The sequence below is a fragment of the Rhinatrema bivittatum genome, chromosome 8 (genome assembly GCF_901001135.1).
Source record: "Rhinatrema bivittatum chromosome 8, aRhiBiv1.1, whole genome shotgun sequence".
Classification (NCBI taxonomy): domain Eukaryota; kingdom Metazoa; phylum Chordata; class Amphibia; order Gymnophiona; family Rhinatrematidae; genus Rhinatrema; species Rhinatrema bivittatum.
This window is the reverse complement of record NC_042622.1, coordinates 221,007,123-221,026,282: the sequence shown is the minus strand read 5'-3', so window position 1 is coordinate 221,026,282 and position 19,160 is coordinate 221,007,123. Positions and strand designations below refer to the sequence as shown.

At 47.8% G+C, this 19,160-nt stretch overlaps 2 protein-coding genes across 6 annotated transcripts in view; both read left to right on the top strand.

The window, feature by feature from the left end:
* PALM (paralemmin) overlaps positions 1-4,578 on the top strand; it is an 81,455-nt gene extending 76,877 nt beyond the window's left edge. For both annotated transcript variants that reach the window (XM_029613586.1, XM_029613585.1), the window contains one exon: positions 680-4,578. In XM_029613586.1, coding sequence (XP_029469446.1) covers positions 680-1,266 — 587 coding nt within the window. In that variant the 3' untranslated portion in view covers positions 1,267-4,578. The remainder of the gene's footprint in view (positions 1-679) is intronic.
* Positions 4,579-7,715: 3,137 nt separating this feature from the next.
* Positions 7,716-19,160, top strand: part of LOC115097651 (A-kinase anchor protein 2-like) — a 42,365-nt gene continuing 30,920 nt past the window's right edge. For 3 of the 4 annotated variants that reach the window (XR_003858307.1, XM_029613584.1, XM_029613581.1), the window contains exon 1: positions 7,716-8,587. The gene's annotated coding sequence lies outside the window, so the exon portion shown is untranslated. The remainder of the gene's footprint in view (positions 8,588-19,160) is intronic. The other variant, XM_029613583.1, reaches the window with a different exon arrangement.

Below are 19,160 nucleotides of genomic sequence, written 5' to 3'. Positions count from 1 at the left end.
ATTGCTGAACCATATGAGAAAAGCAAGCTGTCTTTCCCAGGGAATTGGTGTGTGTGTGCATGATTATATGTGTATGTGAGAGAGATTGTGTATGGGGGGGTAGGAGTGTGTGATTATGTGTAGGGATGGGTGTGTGTGATTTAGAGGGGTATATGTATGAGTGTTTGTGATTGTAATTGGCGGGAGTGTGTGTGTGTGTGAGGGAGATGAGAGCGTGTGTGAGTGTTTGATTTGGAACAGTATATGTGTGAGGGGCATAGGGTATGTGTAATTGTGTGCAGGGGGATGGGTGTGTGTGTGTGGGAGATAGTGTGATTGTGTGTAATTGTGTGCAGGGGGAATAGGGGCGTGGGGATGGCTGTGTGTGTGAGGTGGATGGATGTGATTGTGTGGAGGGATAGTGTGTGTTGTATATGGGAGACGAGTATGTGATTGTGTATGGGGGATATGGGTATGTGGGTGTGTTGTTATGTGAGCTTGTGAATATGAACATTCATGTATATATGTCTTGGCTTTCCTGTTTTAACTCAAAGCCTCTTTGTTTTGTTGAGTGTCTGTCCTATTTAGATTGTAAGCTCTGTCTCATTGTACAGCACCGCATACATCCGATATGCGCTATACAAAATGACTAATAACAGAGTTTCTTTTTTTTATTTTCTTTTCTTTTATTTTTTTGCAGTGGTTCACGAGGTCCGTGTAGATGACAGCGTCAAGCACAATGGGGTCCATCTTCTCAGTTCGTCTGAAGTGGAGGATCTCATTCATAAAGCCGACGAGGCGAGTGAAATCGAGAAGGGGGAGGACAAGGGCAAGGGAGACGTGAAAGACTTTAAGAACGACACGCCTTCCAGCCGGAAACAGACGCCAAGGAAGGAGATCACAGGCGTGCAAGCCAAGCCAGCGGAGAGCCCGAAAATTCAGGGCACCCAAGAAGGGGCAGAGCCCAGCAAGGAGCAGCCAGTCACCATGATCTTTATGGGCTACCAGAACGTGGAGGATGAAAATGAAACCAAAAAGGTCCTGGGCCTAGAGGGCACCATCAAAGCTGAGCTGGTGGTGATTGAGGATGCAGATAAAGCCGCAAGTGCGGACAGCAAGGAGCATGCCCCACCCAACGGGAGCACGGCCGAGCCAACCATCCTGGCACAGAAGGAAGGCAAGCCGGCGGCCGGGGAGAAGCCAGAGGCCAACGACAGGGATGCGAAGGGCGGGGAACAGGATCTGGATATGAAGAAACATCGCTGCAAGTGCTGCACGGTGATGTGAGAGTGCTGACACCCACTGTACAGCCAGACCCCACTAATACTCCCCTCCCCCCCCCCCCCCCAACGAGACCTTTTCCCATTCCACAACATGTAAGGTCCACAAACTTCAAATACACGGGATTTTCCTTATGCCAGAAACACACTTTTTTTAAAATAACGGGGATGCCGTGTCTGTAAAGTGTTCAATATCAGCATCACAGCACTGCTGGAGATGGTGGGCTAGGAGCCCAATTCCCTGCAGGAGGTGGCAAACTGGTAGCCCAGTTCCCTGCAGGGCTGGTAGACCATTACACTCCTCTGCTCACTGTTGCATGTTTGGGCTCATGAATCTTTGTTGCAGCGGCTCAGCGGATGTTGAGGACTTCCAGGCCATTCAGTGCCGGCGATGTCTTCGCTTCCAGCTTGTGCGATTTATCCTCTCCTCTGTCTCGTTCTTTCAGTTCAGTTCATTGGATAAATATGAGAGAAGATCTTTTCCTTGTGGTTTTGATCACTCAACGGCTGATGGGACTGTAAGGGAAGACAGAGTGAACGGTGGAAAGAGTTCCCTTATTGCCCACTGAGCTTCACCCTCTCCATTTCTTTTCCGCCTTTTTTTGGAGTAGTGGGGGTGCAGGGGGCGGACGGACTCCGTGACTTAAGCTGCACTCCTACCAGCTCTACATTACCTAAGCCTGGCCCGGTCCCATCTCACCCTGCTGCCAGAGCACCAGGCGTGGGCAGCATCCGTGCAGGCTGGGCCTTCCATTCTCACCGTCCCATGTACTGCTGCTCTCCCCCTTCCCCCCACACCATCCCATGTACTGCTGCTCTCTCTCATTGTTGCTTTCCCCTTTCTCACCAGGAGCCTGGCCCATCCCACTTTCAGGATCCACACGTACCGCTGCTCTAGCCCTTCCCACAATCAGTAGCGCCACGTACGGCGATTGTTTCCCCCCATTCCTACCACCAGCACGGTGCAGCTCAGAGATGTTACTGTGTGCGTAAGGGAGATCTGCATTTTAGGTTTTGACTGCGCAGAGCAAGCCCCCGCTGTTTGACGTCTCTCTCCTAGTTCTGCTGTTGTCTGTCTGTGGTCGCCGGCGTTTATACCTCGGAACTCCTTGCAATGGCTAATGAAGAAGGCTTTGTCCTTGGGCTGACCTCTTCCCATCGTTTTTGGGCACAAGTTCTTCAGAAGGCTTTTGTGACTTTTTTTTTTTCTCCTTAGCTGGACTCACGAGGCCATTGGCTCCTGCAGGCTCCTTTTTCAGAGCAGTGACTAACCTTAGCGTGCCGGAGAGAAATGGGTTTAAGTTTTAGCCAGTAGGGGAAGGTGACGTCTACTTAAAACCTGCACGGAAGGAGCTGAAATTCTTCCCCCAGAAACAAGGGAAATATGTACCAGGAGACCCCTGTATTACCACTGATGGTATCACATCTACCCAGCATCTCCCAATGCAAGTCTATGGGCAAAAATCTCATTCAGATGCTGCCCAGATGGGATCTGTGCACACAACCACCTCTCGTTTGCAAAAGTCCTGAGCTGAGTAAATGACCACTATCTGTGAAGAGGTTCAACCTCTGGCCTTTTTCTCTTGCTGCAGAAAAAGTATTTGGGCCCATTTGAGAGATGTTTGGCTCCAACCCATAGAGATTTCCTCCGGATGATGTTTTGCACACCTCCATATTTTGCAGATTAAGGGCCAGTAAGAGTCTGCAGCCCAACCTTCCCTGCAGATTGCTCTTTCCGCTGGCATCTACCTATGAGCACTGAGCCTGACCCAGGTGTCTGACTAATCTTGAGAGCAGTGCGCAAGCAACATGCCTAATGTATTGTTGCATGTTCTGCTATACATATTCCACTGGCAGAAAATCCATTCCAGGTATACAGAAAATTGAAAATTTTCTCTGGTATTTGGTGTACCTTGCAGTGCTCAGATTAGTGATGGGGGAAGGGTGAGACATTCTCCATGGTATATGAGATCAGTGATTGGAGAAGTGAGTAAGATGCCATCATGGTGTGTGAGGTTAATGATGGAAGGAATTTTGTGAGACTCCATTGCAGTGTATGAGGTCAGCGATGGGAGGAATGAGTGAGACTCCAATGTGGTTTGTGAGGTCAGCAATGGGAGGAATGAGTGAGAATGCAGTGTGTGAGGTCAGCAATGGGAGGAATGAGTGAGAATGCAGTGTGTGAGGTCAGCGATGGGAGGAATGAGTGAGACTCCAGTGTGGTTTGTGAGGTCAGAGATGGGAGGAATGAGTGAGAATGCAGTGTGTGAGGTCAGAGATGGGAGGAATGAGTGAGAATCCAGCATGGTTTGTGAGGTCAGAGATGGGAGGAATGAGTGAGAATCCAGCATGGTTTGTGAGGTCAGAGATGGGAGGAATGAGTAGAATCCAGCATGGTTTGTGAGGTCAGAGACGGGAGGAATGAGTGAGACTCCAGCGCGATCTGTCAGGATAGGGATGTGAGCCCGACAGTGTTTGCACTGCGAATATTACATATTCGGTATGAAAAAAAGAATATTCTGTTTCAAATATTGGTTCTTCGCCATAAATCTGAAAAAAATTAAATAAACAGAGTTGAGTCTGTTAAGAGAAGGCCATTGGAATCCCGGATCACTGGTTTTATTTGGACGCACCAAAATGGGAAATGAGAGTTGCCAAAGTGGTAATCTGGGACCACCAGCCAGGCCAAACCCCGGACTGGGTGGGGGGAGGGGAGACAGTGTTCACTTCTGACGGGGCTTAGCCAGCTACACCTGCCCAGACTTAAGGCGGACAGATCCACAGTATGACATATCTCCAGCTTTCCCTCCCCTCGCACGTCATTTATAGAGGACCCCAAAGCAGGGGAACCAATGGGATCAGTCTCCCCCCTCCCCCCCCCCTGCCTCCTTTCACTAGTGTTATGAAATCACCCCTTGGCTTTTAGTCCTCAGAGATTAAAACTGTATGTCCCCCACCCCCCATCCATCTCCTCGGGCTGTGGGAGACAGGTTCACTCTTGCACCCTTTGGGGTCGGGTACAGCTGTGATGGAACGAGTGAATGGCTTGGTGGCTTACAGAGGTTTCCTGCTGTGACCCGCCGCAGGAGGAGAGAAAGCGGGGGTGGCAGCGCTGGGATTATGACGGAGAGCATGGGAAGGCTGTGTGCACAGTCGTCGAGTCCCACCTGTCCTGTATGTAAAATTGAACACCATTCGTATTTCTCCCTCTGCCCCTTTCTTGCTCTCCTGTGCTGTTTCATTGTGACAAGGCATTTGAAGTTAGGCTCACTGTAATATACCTGAATATGCAAATAAACGGTGTCATTTAATCAGTGAACAGCTGCCTCCTGCCTCTGCTTTTTACCCCACACAGGGTTCGAGTCCCGCTGTCCCTCCTTGTGACCCTGGGCAAGTCACTTTACCCTCCATGGTCTCAGGTACAAACTTAGATTGTGAGCCCTCTGGGGATAGGGAAATACCTACAGTACCTGAATGTGATCCACTTTGAAGTGCTGAAAAAATAAAGTGCGAAAAGCGGAATATAAATCTAAAATAAAAAATAAATAAATGTAAGACAGGGCTTGGGTATTAGCAATCAGTTTGCTAGATTCTCCACAGTGAGAAAAGCTGATGCTATAGTTTCTCTTTAAATAAATACCAAATTAAGATTCTTTTCCAAAGCATCATTTTCTGTTTTATTAAAATAGGATTGGCTAAAACCTCTCCAAGTCGGAGTTTCTGAAATGAATTAAAAGCTGTAAAGCCCAGCTACAGGCAGCAGATACAGAATGTAGGGAGTGGGGAAGCTTCCTAGGCTTGAATCTGAGCAGTCCAGTCCTGGTTTCTTGCATTGCACGTATGGATTTGTATCCCTACAGGTAACTCGGAATGGAAAAAAAGCCGGACTGGATCTACCTGTCTTGCAGAAGGGCAGTCAGCTGGTCACCCCTAGGTCCAGAGACTTTGCCTGGGGAATGCAATGCTGGGATCCTGACTCTTCCTGCCAGGACCAGATATTGGCCTCTTCTGAACTTGTAAGCATCATGGAAGTGATTTTGCCTTGCCTGGCCTGGCCTCCGGAAGCTCTTGAAAGGGAGTCGGCCAGGCAAGCTAAGTGTCATCCTTAGTGAAAGGGGCTGATCTAGGAATTCTGTCCCTCTACTTGCCCAGCCCTCAGCGCCAGTTCTCTAGGCTAAACTGTTGCCCTGTGCGGAGATTGAAACTGAGCAGCTTTACTCTTGCCACCACCCGCAAGCTCACTCTTGCCTTCCATCTCTGACCCCCTCCTCATTCTCACCTTTCATTCCTGCCTCAGCCTTCTTCTCCCCCCCCCCCCCCCCTCCGCTGAGCTGGGGATCCAACCCTTCTAAATGTATTTCCTGCTAATTGGCATCTCTCTGTCTCTCCTGCACTGGAGAGAGAGAGAGAGACACCAGAGGCTGGAAGCGGTATTTAGAAGTGCTGGGACCCCAGCTCTGCTATTGATGAGGGGGGCAGCACTGGTTCCATGGGTCACAGGGAAAGGGGCAGAAGTTGGCAACAATTCTTCTTCGCCCTCTTTTACTCTTAATCTAAATAGCATTTCATAATGTATCACAATAATGCTGAGACAAAACCAATGTGAGTGTTGGAACCCGGTATTCTATAATGCTCCCGCACCACATTCCCATCCTTTCTCTCCATGCTTTGCATTTGATTTCACCACCTTTCTCCCACCAGTCTCACTCTGTAGCAGGGACACCCCGCTCTTGCACCAGTGTAACATGGGCAGACAGGATCATTAGACCCCTCCCTCAGTGAATGACAGACGGGAGATGTCCTTGGCCCCATGCATGTATTAGGAAGAGCATCAGCACTAAATCAGAAATTGACATTGTAGCCAATCTACTCTGGTTTAAGGAATGACGTTCATTCTTGTCATGGTATGTGCAAAAGAAACCCTTTTGGAGATGCTGAGCCCAGAAAATTCAGGGCTCAGCATGCTCTGTTCAAGAAGGTGACTGTGTCTTGCACAGAGGAAACCATAAACAAAGCAAACCAGGGCTAAAGGAAGAGGAAACAATTCCATGAGTCCTGTCATCTGGATCCTATGAGCCATTATGTTGACGCGAGGGTTCTAGGAATATCCTGAGCTCTAGCGCCCTCCCTGGTTGTCCATGTCTTCTTGGCCCCACCTCCAGCACAGCTTCATCGTGTTATGGCAGGGAAGCTCAGGGCCTGGAGAGAGAATGGCTGTAACCTGTTGCTTACACCTAAGATGTGCAACTGCCCATGAGACAGTGGAAAAGAGGAACCCCAGGGCACTATATGCTAACAGGGGCAGGAAGCTAGGATGAAATGGGGCACATCTTTGCACAACACCCACACCTGTCCTGAACACAGCCCTTGCGGGAGTTTTGTCTTTTACTTATCTAGCAGGTGGTGTAAGGGTTTGCTTGAGGTAGGGGCAGAAGCTATCACAGAGGACGTAAGAAAGCAAGAGGTGGAAAAGGCACAGACGGTGTCTGCTTGTGTGTTGTGGATGAATGTCTATCATTCTGTCGCTGCACAGAGCTGGCAGGCTGCAGGGCTCCTCCTGCTCATCCCCTGAACCCTGGAAGTCATTCATTCATTCATTTTCATTTATTGAAACTTAATATTCCACTTGATAAAACATGTTACCCAATCGGCAATCCATTAAAAAGAACAATCATAAATTTCTAATAATAAAATAAATACAACATAAAATAATAAAACCCAAACAATACAGAAATCATCATATTTTAAGACAAAAATAAAAGAATTTAAATAATTCAGACTGGCTCCCCTTAGAGGAACCAGCTGAATGATAGCAGGGAGGGATTTTAAAATATACTCCACCATGGCAAGTCCTTTGTGTCAGTCTGGGACAAAGGGCACAGGTAAGAGCTGACAACAGGGGTCAATCCCACATAACTTCTGCTCTTGTACAAGTTTGTGAAGGGAGGCTGAGGTGCAAAGAATCCTTGTAGCATCCTAGCCCGCTAAGCACAACAGACCCCCACGCTGCTAGAGCCAGATCATAGTAACATAGTATTGTCGGCAGAATATGACCAAATGGTCCATCCAGTCTGCCCAGCAAGCTTCCCATGGCAGCAACTGCCGCTCCATGCAAAGTTACCCCATACCTAATGTTAAGGATAGTAATATTTACAATCAAAACTAAGCAACTGTCAAAACCATAACAAAATTACCGCTAGCAACATTTTTAGGTGGTGAGCAGCCTGCCTGATAATTCAAACAATGGGCTCAGGAGTCAGACCTTTCAGCTGCCCAGTTTGCACAGAGTGGTGGAGGGCACTGGTGGTAGAGAACCATCTTGGGTAAACTGGTGCTCCCCACTCCAGGGGGGGGGAGCTTACAATGTATCTGCTGCATCGGTGGCCTCTGGGCACGGTGACTCCAGCTTTCTGCAGGAACCTCTTCACAACCTGCTCTCCCCACCGAAGCCGCAGTTTGTGGCATTCAGTCTGTCCCTATCAGGTACCAGAGTAGCGAAACCAGATGCCAGCCTTGAAACGCTGCCCTTTCCCCTCTGTCTGAGGGTGGGGCACCTTCCTTTTTCCTCATTAGTAAGGAGCATGTGTGCTGGGGTTTGAACTTTGAAAGACGCCTCATGCACAGGACACACCTGCTGTATCTCTGAGTACGTAGAAGAGACCAGGAACGGGGCCAGCCGCAGAGGTGGTGCCGGTGCCAGGGCACAGTGGGTAAGTGGCAGGAAAGCGGATCAACTAGCAAGGACAGTCCAGTGAGCAGGACAGCTGCGGATCCTTAGGGGGGGTGGGGGGTGGGGGGTGTACAGAACCCTAAGTGTGGAAAGAGATTTTCACCCCTGCGTTCTGAAGTGTCCCAGTCTTTCCTCTCGTCCCAGGGTACGCCCGAAGCATTCTCCCAGGTGAACATGACTCGCCGGGCCACCTCCGTTGCGAGTCTGCTGGCGCGCTTAAGCGGGCTTTAAGCTGCCAGCGCTGCGCGCTCCCTGGGTCCTCTGATGCGCGGATGCTTAGTCCTTGTTGAATTTAAAGTAAAGTGCTGGGAGGCAGAGATGGTGAGAGCAATGAACGCCAGGGTAATGTTCATCACCGAAGAGAGATTCTTGGAATTCCTGCTGTAACCCACGGTCCAAGTGGCTTATCAGCTGTGCACAGCCCGCTGCCTGGCCCATCGCATCGCCCAGCTCATGTCCGTCCTCGGCCCCCGCCCCCTCATTCTAGTGCTCTGCAGCCCAGAGGGAAAACATACTGGGCCTCTGAGAGCACCCTAGGGATCCAGCCAGGCTCCCTCACAGACGACCGGCGCACTCCTTCCACTGGCTCTCTGCTCCTGTGAGTATTTGTGACTTGGGGGTGCGGGGGGGGGGGGGACGGGACCTGCTGTGGGCGTCTTCTTCCATTTCCCGCCGAAAAGAATGGATATCCTGAGGAGAATCCCACTGAGGGACCTGAATAATTGACCGGTCCATTTTACTGTTGTTTCTTTCGCCTCGGTGTCCTGCACCTCTCCCACGCAGTTCTGCGCTCCCCACTCTGCGGGGGGGGGGGGGGGGGTTTGGATTATTGGTATCTACGAGTCACCTGTGGGTTTTCTTGAAAGAGATTCTTGAAAAGCTGAATTTTGGGATTACAAATGGTTGTGTGTGATCCTGTACTGTCACTAAGTACTTGGGGTAATTTTGGTACGTGTCTAAGAAGCGCTTAAGTAGATACATTTTATTAATTATTATTTTTATTATATGTAAATATAAGCATTAGACACTCTGGGGGGGACGGGACCATTGCTCTAACCTGCCCCAAAATACTAGCTTTCCATTTGTAACCTTGGTTCGTTAGGAAGAGAGACTTGCCAGATAATTATTCTGCTGACTCTGTGTGTGTGTGTATGTGTGTGTGTGTGCATGCGTGCACCCCCATTCCCCTAACTTTTGAACGGCTGGACCTGGCTCAGCCATACATGGAGTGGGGCTAGGTTGTGGTGGAGATATCAGACAGCTTTTCAAACCTGGTGAGTGCTTTCAGGGGGAGCAGGCGGGTTAGAAAGTTGGGAATTCTGCCACAGGCAATGCACTGGGACCTGAATGGACAACAGACAGATTGTTGCTCCTTCTTGCTTACTTGCGTTCCAGTGTTATGTGGTAGTGTAGGTCATGGTATATACATACACTATAGAGAATTTGGTTTTGAAAGGGAGAGTAATTCTGTAGCTGTTCAGGAAAGGTTCTGTCCAACTTTGTAAAGTTTTCTCATTAATTAATTTAATGAACTTTGGTCTGAACTTCTGATAAGAGGCGAAGGCAGAGTGCTAGAGTCCTCCCTGGTGACGACATTGTTTGTTCACCATCGGACTGGAAGCTTGTACGCACAGCACGCCGGGTTATGGGGAGAGCTGGAATGATTTACATTATCGGATACTTGCCCACAATCAAGTGCTGTGAAATTTCAACAAGTCTGGAAGGATCTGTGGGATCCAACTGACTCTCGTCTCTGCTTTCCGTCGCGTTTTTCCTTTTTCACTGTACACATGAACACTGTGGGACCTTATCCGGGCCTTTAGGGTGCTTTGGGATAAAGTATGTAAGACAGATACTGTGCATTATAGATTCTTCCCTCTCTCGTGTTCTGCTAGTTTGCTCACCCTCTTGCCCAGTCTCTGAAATGTTTCAAGAAATAAAAAATAATTGTGCAATTTCTATTACTCCTTTCAAACCGGAGGCGTCCCAAGGTACCTCTCATGGCACACTGGGGCTCTGCTTGCTCCCACCAGCACCATTCAGGCCGATACAGTACTGAATAAGGGCTAGCTTTACCTCTTATTCAGTAAGGGGTAACAGCGCGTCGAAAACGCGCGTCCAACCCCCCCGAAACTAATAGCGCTCGCAACATGCAAATGCATGTTGATGGCCCTATTAGTTATTCCCGCGCGATTCAGTAAGTAAAATGTGCAGCCAAGCCCAAAGGCTGGCGTTAATTTCTGCCGGCGCCGGGGAAGTGCTTTTCTGTGCCCCCTCCGACTTAATATCATGGCGATATTAAATTGGAGGTCCCAAAAGTTAAAAATAATCAAAAAGTAAAAAAAAAAAAAAAAAAGTAAAATTGGCCCGCGGCTCGCGGGTTGAAAACCGGATGCTCAATTTTGCTGGCTTCCGGTTTCCGAACCCGTGGCTGTCAGCGGGTTTGAGAACTGACGCCGGCAAAATTGAGGGTCGGCTGTCAAACCCGCTGACAGCCGCCATTCCTGTCCAAAAAGAGGTGCTAGGGATGCGCTAGTGTCCCTAGCTCCTCTTTTTACCACAGGCCCTAATTTGAATAATTTTATTTACTGAATCGCGCGCACAGGAGAGTGGCCTATGTGCGCGCCGGGAGAGCGGGCACTCGCCCACTCTCCCATGATTTTTACTATATCGGCCTGGGATTCCTAGGTACTTTTCTGTCACCACTGTTTGGGTATGTGGCAAGCATGGACACTTTCCAACAACCAACCAAAGCATTCTCTCAGATAGGGAAAATCTTGACGCTCCTGTGGTATTGCAATCTAAACTTTTTTACTTTGGATTTGATAATTCACAATTTAGCAGGTTAGAAGCCTCTCTTTCTCTCTGTGCCTAAATACGTATGAGATCACTCTGTCTCTCATATTCAAATACAAGAAACTTTCTTGACCTGACAATTTGTACATGTGTTGCCAAAATAATATATAAAGTGTCTGTGTAGATAAGAGGCCACACTCTCTCTCTTTGTTCCTGCACAGGTAAGTAGGGTCACCAATTCACCTCACATCAACTGAACACTATGATCCAGGCTTGGTTTTGCCCCATTGCATGCAGGGAGTTGTAGTTCTGATTATCTAAAAGAACTCAATGGGACAATCATAACTACAATTCTATGAATGCACCGGGGCAAAACCTGTCCTGGATCAGCTTGTCTGGTCGAGCTCAGCTGAACTGGCAGCCCTACAGGTAAAAAGTTGTTGTCTCCCCTAGTACCTGTGTAGCTAAAAGACCATTCTCTTTACCTACGTAAGAGTCCTCTCTCTCTCTCTGTGTCTGTGCAGGTGAGAAGCCCTGATTAGCCTGCTAAAGTTCACTTTAAAAGCTAAAAGTACTACAACTGGTCTGCAGCAAGAATCTTAAAAAATTCTCACAAGTCTCCCAAGGATGATGCAGCAGCTTTGAATAAGATAATTTAATAGATAGGGATGTCACGTATGCAGGCAGAGGGGGAAGGGTGAAACACTATCTGTGAGAGATGTGAAGGTACAGGGCTTTAGATCAAGACCTGCTCTTTGTTTCGATTCAGGTTAATGTTCTCCTTTTTATGAGCAATGAAACTAATTATGAACCCCACCCTCCATTTCCTGCATACTAACATCCAGAGCATAACTTTATTATCAGTGGAAGAGAAAACCCATGGGCTATCTGACCTATAGGGATCCTGGGGAAGGCAGGGAAGGAAAGGCGCTCTGAATTTTGTCATGGGGAATGCAGATGATCCCTGTCCTCAAAATTCTACAAACGCTTCCCTATGGGTGCTGACCTCCCTGTGTGTGTGCCCATAAGCAATACCAGGCACTGGGCAATCAAACAGGAACTGATGTCATAATAGGAAAATGCTTCTTTAGGACTAAGGCTCACATATTATGACATCACTTCCTGTCTGTGGATTCTATGTGGTAGTGGGAGAGACCAGTAATGTGGACATGGACAGTTTTACACTGTTCTTAATAAAAACTGATTTGCCCTTTCTGTGTTTTCTTTTCCATTTATGGCCTTTCTGCACAACTGCAATCTGTAACATGACATTATTCCCACAAGCAGCATTGACGCTGGGTTGTGTTAAATTACCACAATCCTGGCAACAAAACATGGGGAGACATTTGCAAATAATGCATTTTTGTGCATTGCTGCTCTTTGGTGTTATCTGCATAGCAGACAAGGAACCCCTAATAAGTGTTGTTTACAATATGTATACTAGGGAATGCCTTATGCACTTGACCATGTCTATCCATATTGGTTTTTAACTTACAAGCATAAATTTCCTGTCAATTAAAAGCTGCATTGTAACACAAAATTACTTCCTCTTCATCCTGCCAGACCAGTCCAGTCAAGTGGATTATACTTTTGTACCAGCAGGTAGAGGCAGAGAACAACTTCCTTTCCCAACATCATCTGAGCCTATATTTTCTGGGATAGCAGGATAACTTGCCAGTAGTTCTTGGGGCAATGTCAGTGTTGCGTTCGTGGACCCTTGTGCAAGGCAGGATTGGTGCAACCTGCAAGGAGGAGCCCTTCAGGTTCTCACCATTGGCAGGACCCAGACAAGGCAGAGACCCAGCGGGAACTTCGCCTACACCAGCTCTCATTCCCCGCAGGTTGAGCCTTTGGGTGCCGGGCCAGCAGGACTTAGGTGGTGTTTCTGCTGATGGCAGAAGGGGAGGTCCTAAGGTTGCTTGGATCATAGGCAAGTCCAAGGTCTGGATAAAGGTCAGAGACAGGTAGCAGTCAGACGTATCTAGGATCAAGCAGAGGTCAAAACCAGGGAATACTTCCAAGAGGAGAGGAGGTACAGATAGGCGGGGTGATGAGGAAGAAGCTGAAGGACTGGACAAGGATTGTGGAGATGAAGCTCTGAAGACAATGTTGCTGGAACTGAAGCCAGGATGCTGGTGGCAACATGCTCTACTGGGTGTGCATATGCCCAGCCCTCCCCTTTAAATAGGGGAACGCTGGGCACGTGCACACCCAAGGAAAGGAGCATCAAGATGGCTCGGCAGCGTCCTGTGACAGAGTGAGGTGTCCAGGCACGCGGTGGCTGGAGTCTGCAGGCCAGGTCGGAAGAGAAGTGGTCCGAGCAGGGAGGTGAGCACAGAGGTTTGCGGGGCCAGCCCGCGGACCTCCAAACGCAACAGTTGGTTTCCCAGGGAAAGGAAAGTGAGCTGAGGATAGCTGTTCTTCCTCTCTGAAAAGAAAAAAAAAAGGGGGAGAGAAAATCCATTTCCTATTTAGGCCTGTTTGAAGGACTGTGAACCGTGATCCACACAGTGCTGGACACACGTCAGGCGTGAGAGAAGCGCCGAGAGAGTGAAAGAATTTACTGCTACATCTTCCTTTCTCCCTTCTCCCTTTCCAGCCCCCCCCCACCCGGCCCATGGAGAGAGGTAGGAAGCGCCTATAGTGCAGCGATAGGAAGCAGAGTGCCACAGCAGGCCCTTTCTGCATCAAATGTCTTTCGCCCGAAACCCCAGTGGAAAAACAGGTATGCAGGGGCATGCAGGAAGCAAGCGGGCCCAGCTAACGCCGCTGATGCGAGAGCACCTGGGGAAGAGCCAACACCGGCAGGGAGGAAAGCTTGAGAAAAGAATGTCAGCCGGGAGGCCAGCTCAGGGAAGGAAGCAGGCTCAGGGAAGACCTGCAGGGACATGGGGTTTTCAGCATCATTTATTCTCCTTATCCATAAGGCTTGCAGAGAAATTAGAAGGGACACTGGAACAGGTAATAGAGGACCCAGGTCTCCCCCAGGCGCCTCTAGAGAGGGCGAGGCAGAGCCTAAAAGGCCCAGACTGGGGGTAGAAAGACAGAGTCGGATGCCACACTTAGGGGGTCTGTCGCAGAGAAGAGCTGCGCACCCTCATTGTTAAAGTGGAACAAGCCTTAGATCTAGCAGACGACCGGAAGGAGGGAAAGAAGTCTTGGGGGGGGGGGGGGGGGGGGGGGCTTCTGATCCTGCCGGGTATTAAGCAGCCTGCGTTCAGTCATAAAGGATATGATTATGGCAGAGTGGGATACCCCAGATGCAGCCTTAAAGGCTAGGCATGTAGAGGGTCATGTTCAGTAGGCCGGGTAGTGGACAAGGTGTCCAGCTAGAGTTAGCCAGATATAACTCGACCTGCATGTTCAGCGGGAGAAATGTCCCACGGACTATGCTTGCTTAAAGTTATCCAGCCGCGGGTAGCCGGATAACTTAAAAACCTAACCAGCTGTGCTTGAATAAAGCCGATTAGGTTTTTAAGCTGTCCGGCCTTATGTGTCCAGATAACTAGCCACTTAACCGGATATCTCTTAGAACACCTACATTCAAAACCTCCTTTAGTAAAAGAGCCTTTTCCACCGCAGGCCCCAAACAGTGGAACCTGCTCCCACCGGACCTTAGGCTTGAACAATGCCCAATTACATTCAAGAAGAGACTAAAGACGCTACTATTCAGACAAGCCTTCCCAGAACACGCGTCCTTGCCTCATCCTCCACGGACCTTCTCTTCCTAAGCTCAGATGCCTAAGCACTTTTTCTTCCGCTGACTAAGCTATTTAATATATGTATATTAGTTTCATTAAATCTATGGTAACCCTCCGCTACCCTCCCCCCCCCCCCCCCCCCCCCCCCACCTTCCAACCCCCTCCCTCGGAATACCTTGTTACCCCTAAAAGCCAACTCTTATCAGTTCTTACCAGTTTAGGACACGTTACTCCCCATGCTTAAGCTGTATCCAAGTTTTTCTCTCCCCCTGCTCTATGTAAGACAACTTTGTCACTGTTTTTTATGGTTGCAATGTAAACCGGAGTGATAATTAATTCTGTTATTTGAACTTCGGTATAGAAAAGCTCTAAATAAATAAATAAATATCTTCACAGACGTCCGGCTAAGTAGCGCCGTCAGAATTAAAAAAAGAAAAAAAAAAGAAAGGAAAGGAAAAAAAGGTCTTGCATCCCAAATCTCTGCCTTCTCCAATTTAAATAACAAAGGGCCTTCTGTGGCTCTCCCCAGTTTTCTCCACCCAACCCCCAAACATCTCCCATATTACTTAAAATATCAGGGTCTGAAGATCGGAACCCCCCCCCCATGAGCCCCCCTTCCCTGTTTCCATTAATACGTTAACAATCTTTCCCCCCTCAGAACCTTCCCCCAGTCCCCATGGGCCCAGCACAACCCCCCTCCCTCCCCTTGGACCCCCCACCAACCCTGCCAGGAGCAGGGTCTTAACCCCCCCCAGCTCCCGGCGACTCAGCCAGCACTGGAAGCCTAAACTATGCTCGGTGTTGGCTTCCAGAACTAGAAGTGCTGCACAAGGCTGGATAACTTTAGATCTGCTGTGAAAGACACCTACAGCTGTCCGGCTAACTTAGCTAGAGAGCATGGAAAATCGGCCCAAGGGAGCCGGATAACTTCACTCTTCCCCGAAATGCCACCGGAACGCCTCTTTTATATACGGCTAGATTTTAGCCTCATAAGGAACTGAATTTATAAAATCTTGCCATTTAGATGAACTAAGCTCTCCGTCTAAATGGCTTTTCAATATTGACCTTATAATGACCAAGTTGTACCTCTGTAGCAGGCAGAGACAGAACAATTCTTTAAAGTGCTTTAAGGTAGGCACCCCCAGTAGCCACAGTAGCAGAGAAAACAACCATTCTGCTTGAAAGAGACTTAGCCCTCAAAGATTGGCAGGACTGTCAGCTCGAATGATTAAAGAGGTCCTTTGAAATTGCTAGTCTCTGCTTGCCAGCAGCAGTTTGTCGGGGATATGTAGCCAGGGCATTGGTAAGTTAGCTACAGCAGAAGCGGGCGTTCAGAATGGAAACAGAGGACCCCAAGGAAGCCATCAAGTTGGAGTCAGGGGCAGCCTTTGTAGATGATAAACCCTGTGTGATCTAATCAGAATCTCGTCAAAGCGGATGGCAACAGTAGTCGTGGCGAAGAGATTTTGATGGCTGACACATTGGCTGGCAGATTAACCGTCTAAAATTAGGCTAAGCAGGATTCCCTTTAAGGGACGCCTGATGTTCAGTGATGAGCTAGAAAAACTGGTGAAGAATCTGAGCGAGTCAAAGCCCCAGAGGCTGCCGGAGGACTGAGTCAGGGGCACTATGAAATCCTTTAAAGGATAGTCTAAGGAGCCTAGACAGTACAGGACAAGTAGAGTTCTGAAACCACAAGGAGGAAGAGGAGTGAAACCAACATTTTGGGATACCCAGAAGGGTTTCAAGACAGAAGCTCCCGAAGCTCAGGGGGGCATAGAGGGATGAAATGAAAGTTCAAGGGACCCCTCTTCACTTTCCCCAGTGGGCGGTCAGCTGGCAGATTTTTACAAGGAGGGGACCAGTATTACCAATGACAAATGGGTCCTAGAAATTATCCAAAAGGGCTATGTTCCCATAATAGAGGCATGCATAATATTACCATGCAGAGCCCCAATAAAGAAAGAAGCCATTCAAGCAACCGTAACCCGATTGCTTGCCTTAGAAGCAAAAGTCCCAGTTCTCGAAATAGAAATTGGAGATGGATGCTATTCCATTTACTTTGTAATACCAAAGAAGGAGGGGACGTTTTGCCCTGTATTAGGCTTGAAGAGGGTCTACAGAAACATGAGAATAGCACGTGTCAGGATGGAGATGATGACCTATAATGAGGGTAATCCAAAAAGGATTTAATGGAGTTCATACTTGCATATCCCCATCAGGAAGATACAGGAGAATGTCCTAAGGTTTGCAGTCCTAGGGAGCCATTATATATATATTCAAGGTCATTATATATATATTCAAGGTCATGCTCTTTGGTCTGGCCCCAGCACCTTGTACCAAGGTAATGACAGTAGTGGTGACGGTACTAAGAAAATAAGGCATTCTGGTCCATCCGTATTTAGACAACTGGGTCAAGACAAAACAAGAGAGCAAACTGTCCACTTGAAGAGTTAAACAACTCTTGGAGTCATTGGGCTAGACCCTAAAAGAAGCCAAGAGCCAGATGTAGCCTTTGTAGTCCCTGGCCTATCTAGGAATGTGCTTTGACACAGGGACAAGGAAGGTCTTTATTTATTTATTTACTTATTTATTTACTTAATTTTCTATACCGATGTTGGTATTTACCTTCACACCGGTTTACAATGTTTTTATAACTAAAAATCATAAAAATACAATAAAAATTTAAACCAATCAAACAAGTAAATGTAAGTATAAAGCACTCTTAAAATTATGTAAATGAATCAAATCATAAAATAAATGTTAGGAATTAGAAGAATTAATAATCACATTAAAACACAGCCATTAACATAAAAATAATTAAAAGAAAGCATCAAAATATAAAAATATGAGAATTACTGGCTGACTTCTAATTGGAATGCTTGTTCAAAAAGCCACGTTTTTAGTGCTTTCTTAAACGCTTTTAAATCTTTCTGGAGCCTTAATTCTACGGGTAACATATTCCACAAACCTGGACCGGCTAATGAAACAGCTCTCTCCCTAACAGAGGTAAGTTTAGCAGTGGCAATAGAGGGAATTGTAAGAAGACCTTTACCTGCTGAGCGCAGGTTTTGTTGTGGAGTGTGTATGCGTATAACTGCATTCAGTCCATGTGTTCTGCATAGATTGCTTTGTGTATCAGGCATAAGGTTTTAAATTTAATTCTGTACTCGACTGGTAGCCAATGTAATGCTAAAAGAACAGGGGTAATGTGATCTCTTTTATTAGTACCAGAGAGGAGCCTAGCGGCGGAATTCTGTAAAACTTGCAATGGTCTAAGTGATGACTGTGGGAGACCAACCAATAAGGAATTGCAATAGTCTATATTAGTGAATAACAAAGCTTGAAGAGCAGTTCTAAATTCATCATGATTCAACAAAGGTTTTAGGCATCTAAGAATTAACAATGTATGATATCCCTCCTTATCTTTATGGAAATGTGTTCTTTTTAATGTGAATTCAGGATAAAGCCAAACGCCTAAGTCTCTAATTTTGTTCCCTAAGGGGCGGATTTTCATACTCCGCGAATAGGCCTACTTTTGTTTGCGCTCCAGGCGCAAACAAAAGTACGCTGGATTTTAGTAGATACGCGCGGAGCCGCGCGTATCTGCTAAAAACCTGGATCGGCGCGCGCAAGGCTATCGATTTTGTATAGCCGGTGCGCGCCGAGCCGCGCAGCCTACCCCCGTTCCCTCCGATCGGAGCGGCCTCGGAGGGAACTTCCTTTTGCCCTCCCCTCACCTTCCCCTCCCTTCCCCTACCTAACCCACCCACCCGGCCCTGTCTAAGCCCCCCCCTTACCTTTGTTGGGGGATTTACGCCTCCCGGAGGGAGGCGTAAATCCCCGCGCGCCAGCGGGCCTCTTGCGCGCCGGGACGCGACCTGGGGGCGGGTACGGAGGGTGTGGCCACGCCCCCGGACCGCCCCGGGCCGTAGCCACGCCCCCGTACCCGCCCCCAAAACGCTCCTGACACGCCCCGAAAACACTGCGCGGTTCGGGCCCGCCCCCCGACACGCACCCCGACACGCCCCCTCCGAAAACCCCGGGACTTACGCGAGTCCCGGGGCTCTGCGCGCGCCCGGATTTGGGCGGATTTAGGTGAGCAGGGCTCTGAAAATCTGCCCCTAAGGGAATAGTAACGTTTTCCATATTGAAAACTTTGCATTGGTTGGATGGAGTTAGTTTACGTTCTAACAACATAATTTCAGTTTTTTCACAATTGAGACTAAGTTTCATTTGTTTTAGCAATTGTCTTACAATATTTAGTTAAAAATTGGTAATTTTAAAAGTTTTTTCGATGGAGTCATTTATTGGTATAATGATTTGAATATCATCTGCATAAATATATTAAATAAGCTGCAGACCCAAAGGTAGTAGACAAAGAGGCAACATCTATATTGAACAAAGTAGCCGATAGGGCAGAACCCTGGGGTACTCCTGTTTCAAATGGATATATTTTAGAGTATGAATTATTGATGAAAACTTGATATGATCTATTAGTTAGATATGAGGAGAACCATTCTAATGTTTTGTGCTTAAGACCAATTTCTGAGAGTCTGTTTAGCAAGATGTTATGGTTAATTGTGTCATGAGCTGCTGACAAGTCGAGAAGAATTAATAGATAACGTTGTCCTTGATCAAAACCTTTTAAAATTGTATCAGATAAAGATAAAA